The 4,077-nt window shown below is 36.4% G+C and overlaps 1 protein-coding gene across 1 annotated transcript in view; it reads left to right on the forward strand.

Moving 5' to 3' along the window:
- Nucleotides 1–4,077, forward strand: part of Glcci1 (glucocorticoid induced 1) — an 84,299-nt gene that overhangs the window by 59,309 nt on the left and 20,913 nt on the right. Inside the window, exon 4 of the mRNA XM_004645643.2 lies at nt 452–568. Coding sequence (XP_004645700.1) covers nt 452–568 — 117 coding nt within the window. The remainder of the gene's footprint in view (nt 1–451; nt 569–4,077) is intronic.

The following is a 4,077-nucleotide window of genomic DNA, read 5'->3' on the forward strand; positions in this document are numbered from 1 at the left end:
TCAGAAAATTTCAGACAAAACTGAGTTACATGATGTTACAGTACAAGTTCTCATATGTCCTGAGTCTTAATTGACCTTAGAAGGCTCGGGCCAAAATGTTGGCTTTCCTTGTAGCCCTCCTTTTTCTCTAATTTTGGTCTGCAAACTGAGGTTGTTAACCATCCAGAAGAGAAGCTCATTGTTATTATCATACAACCTAGGCTGTTAAGCTTGACCTCACTATCTGTCTGAATATCAAACATCTTAGGCATAACATGGAACAGGTATTTTTCATCAAGCATTGATATGTTGAACTTTAAATTCCTACAGAATATGACAAAAAATTTTAAAATATATTTAAAAAACAGGAATAAAGAATTATATATGTTTGCACATAAGTGCAGAACTCTAACCATATGCTTTAGAAAATGATATTCACTTTTGTTTCTTCTTCTCCTTTCCTCCCCCAAAGCAGATTGCCAAACTAAGGCAGCAGCTCCAGCGCAGTAAACAAAGTAGTCGGCACAGTAAGGAGAAAGACCGGCAGTCACCTCTCCATGGCAACCATGTAACAATCAGTCACACTCAGGTAGGCTGGCTCAATTCTTCCTGTTCCCATTTGAGTAATTCCCCTTAGTTCATTATGAAGGGAGAATTAATCATTTTAAAAGTATAACAAAACTTTAATTCTATTATAGTACTGTTTAAGTTATTGTAAGAAAATTTTTTTGAAAACTAGATTTTTAATCTTGAAATAACAGATGTGGTCTGAAAGCTAATGTGAGGCTGAGCTAAAATCATAGCTTATGTACTTACTGGAAAATTAATCTTCCTAATGGTTCCTTACCTCATCTATTTCTGTATCTCTCTGTATATCTTGTATCTATTTTTACATGGAGGAAATTGAACATTAGAATTTTTGTTTCCCTCCAGACATACACGCACATATCCCATGTGACAAAATTTGAGAGATGCTTCTCTAGACCAAATTCATTTACAAATGTTGATATAATCTTAGTGTGCCAAATACTGTGGAGCAGAAGAAACCCAAGTGGTGTGTACACACAGCACAATCAGGTTTCTCTCACAAACATAAGAACGATTTAGTATCAGGAAATGGATTAATTTAGCTTGTTACATTAGAAAGACAGAGTAGAATAAGATACTTGATTTTCTTGATGCTGGGTAACATGATAAGAACTCAAGATGTATTTGTGAGTAAAAAAAAAAAAAAAACAAAACTCTTAGTGATCTAAAAATAGGGTATTACTAAGATAAGGCGCTTCAGATGTCCAGGGGCACTGTCAGTAAGATATGAGCAGCATTACCGTGAAGATAAAAATCAACACAGGTGTCTATAATTGTTGGTAGTCTAGACGAGTCAGTAAAGAAAAAAACCAGCGTTTGCATATGATGTATATTCTGAAAATCAAAGTAGATTAACCAGATTTTTAAAGCTAATTATAGGATTGCTAAAACAAATAACACAAGCCATAGCAAGTGTTGATGAGGATGTAGAACAAATGGAATAGCCATGCATGGCTGGTTTGAACCCAAAGTGGTATAGCTACTTGTCAAACAGCGTATCTTTTTGAATTAAACATAAACTGACCATTGAGTCCAGAATTTCCACGTTTTGGTGTCAGTCCAGGAGAGGAGAAGCCATTTGTCTGCACAAACACTTATACATAAATGTTTTTTGGAGACATAACAATAAAAAAAAGAAAAAGAAAATATTCATGAACTGATGATGGACAGACTTTTCACATAACTATAATATAATACTGTTCAACAGCAAAATGGAAGGAGCAACCCATACATGTTGCAGCATGACTGAATCTAAAAACAGCATCATGGGCTGGCCAGAGAGCTCAGTGGATTAAAGCGCCTGCTTAGGCAGACTCGGACAGAGGCTGGATCCCCAGCGTGCTGCGTTGGCCCCGCCCCTGGGGCATGCTGAGACAGCAGTTGAGAGTGGGCATGGCGCGCCCACCTGTAATCCCAGCGCTTGGGAGGCTGAGACAGAAGGATCACCACGAGGCTGATCTGTGTAGTGAGGCCCTGTAGACCCTATAGACTCTGTACTAAATACATTAAAAAAATAAATAAATGAAAAGTAAAAATAATCATGCTCAGTGAAAAACTGAAAGATACTAAGATCAAAGGGCTGCTATACTATGTGACTGTTACCTTGAATTCTTAAAAAGACAAAATTATAAAAACAAAATATTGTATTCCAAAAAGCCCTTAGAGAGGTTTTTTTTTTTTTTTTGAACGATAGAAACTTCTAAAGGCTGGTGAAATAGCTTGGTGCACTAAGCGCCTGCTTAGGCAAGCACAGGGATTGGGATGCGGTCCTGGCGCCACATGCTGGGCCAGCCCTGCCCCCCAGGTGCACTGAGCCAGCCCCTGAGACCGGGCATGGCGGTGCGTTCCTATACTCCTGGCACTGGGGAGGCTGAGACAGAAGGATCACCAGGAGTCTGAGCTGCATAGTGAGACCCTGTACCAAATGCATAAATTTAAAAAAAATCTAAATGTGACTGTTTTGATTAGTTAGATGATTGTTTCTGTTTATCAAAGTTCAACTGACTGCATACTCTAGGTGGGGTGATTTTATTGTATGCCAAGCATACCTCCTCAAAGCTGTGAAGCAAACCAGCTAGTCTCGGACATTTAAAGTGGGAATTCCCCCCATCTTCATTTTTCTCCTTAATCTGACAGTCGTGTATAATTATTTGATTATTTCATGCACTGTCTCTAGGCATACATGCGTTTGTGTAGATGGATTGACTTGTTGATTTAATAAAATAGACTTACAGAGTTACTGAAATTTGCATTTAATTTTCATCATGTGACTCTATAAATATATTTCCCTATACATATTTTTGTAGGTGAAATATGAGCATAAAATCTGCTTTAAAATACTCCAGCAGCAAAACAAATGGATATTAGATGACAGATTAGCAAATAATGACGATTTTTGAAGCTGGCTAGTACAGTACAAGGGCTCATTATGCTGTTTTATCTAATGATGTTTATGATTGAAATTTTAGGGGGCCAGGGAGATGGCTCAGTGGAATAAGCACTTCCCTGGCAAGCGCAAGGGCCTGAGTTCAATCCCTGGTTCCACCAGAAAAAAAAAAAAGAAAGAAAGAAAGAAAGAAAGAAAGAAAGAAAGAAAGAAATTTTGCATAATAAAAAGGGAAAAAGCTGATCTTTCATAAGATGATTAAACAGAATATAAAAGTACAAAATTCTGTTTTTTCTTACACTAGCCAAAAGTTTTAAAAAAGAAAAAATATAAAATGCATTCCATTGAACTTTAAAAAACAAAAACTCTGTGTCTATTGAGGATGCACAAGATAATAGAGGTAAAATGGCAAGTCGTAACATTGGTGGGTGAGAAGGTAATTTTCAAATAGCAGTTTATCTCAAATAAACGCACAAATTCTGTTTGTCTTTCAATAGAAATTTGAAAGGATTGTTTTTATTATCTGGAAAGTTGTTTTCAATGGCCATATGGAAAAACTAGACCCATTAAGGGAACACCTGAAAGCTTCCTACAGGATACCAAAATACACCATAAAATTATATCAATTAAAGTGCAACTCTAACTCAAAGTATAATTTAAAGTAAAATAAAGCATAGATAACAGAAAACAGTGATATGTACCTTTTGCAAATGAGAAGGGGACCAAGACAGGGAAGGGAAGTGTACCAGCTCCACAGAGTGTATGTAAGCCTTAAGTACTGCAAATGTGCACTAATAAAAAGTCTTTAAAAGGTAGGAACACAAGGAAGTCAAATACAGGATCCATAAATAAATGTCAGGGCCATTGGATTATTATGTTTGTAAATAAAATACTAAGCTCTTTTACTTCTATCAGTAAATCATAATTGTTTTAATATTTAAGTATGAAAAATTACAAAATGCTAAAAGAAAAAATAAAATTGATACTGAAGAAACAGCATATATGTGATAAAGAGTTGAAAGTTCAGTATGACAAAAGCTTACGTATCAGTAAGGGACAAAGCATGACAACGGGCACCAGTTCCCAGACGGCAGAGCACAGGATGGGATTGGAAGTGTTAGTGT

Source organism: Octodon degus, unplaced genomic scaffold (genome assembly GCF_000260255.1).
Source record: "Octodon degus isolate 3935 unplaced genomic scaffold, OctDeg1.0 scaffold00234, whole genome shotgun sequence".
In the NCBI taxonomy this organism is placed as follows: domain Eukaryota; kingdom Metazoa; phylum Chordata; class Mammalia; order Rodentia; family Octodontidae; genus Octodon; species Octodon degus.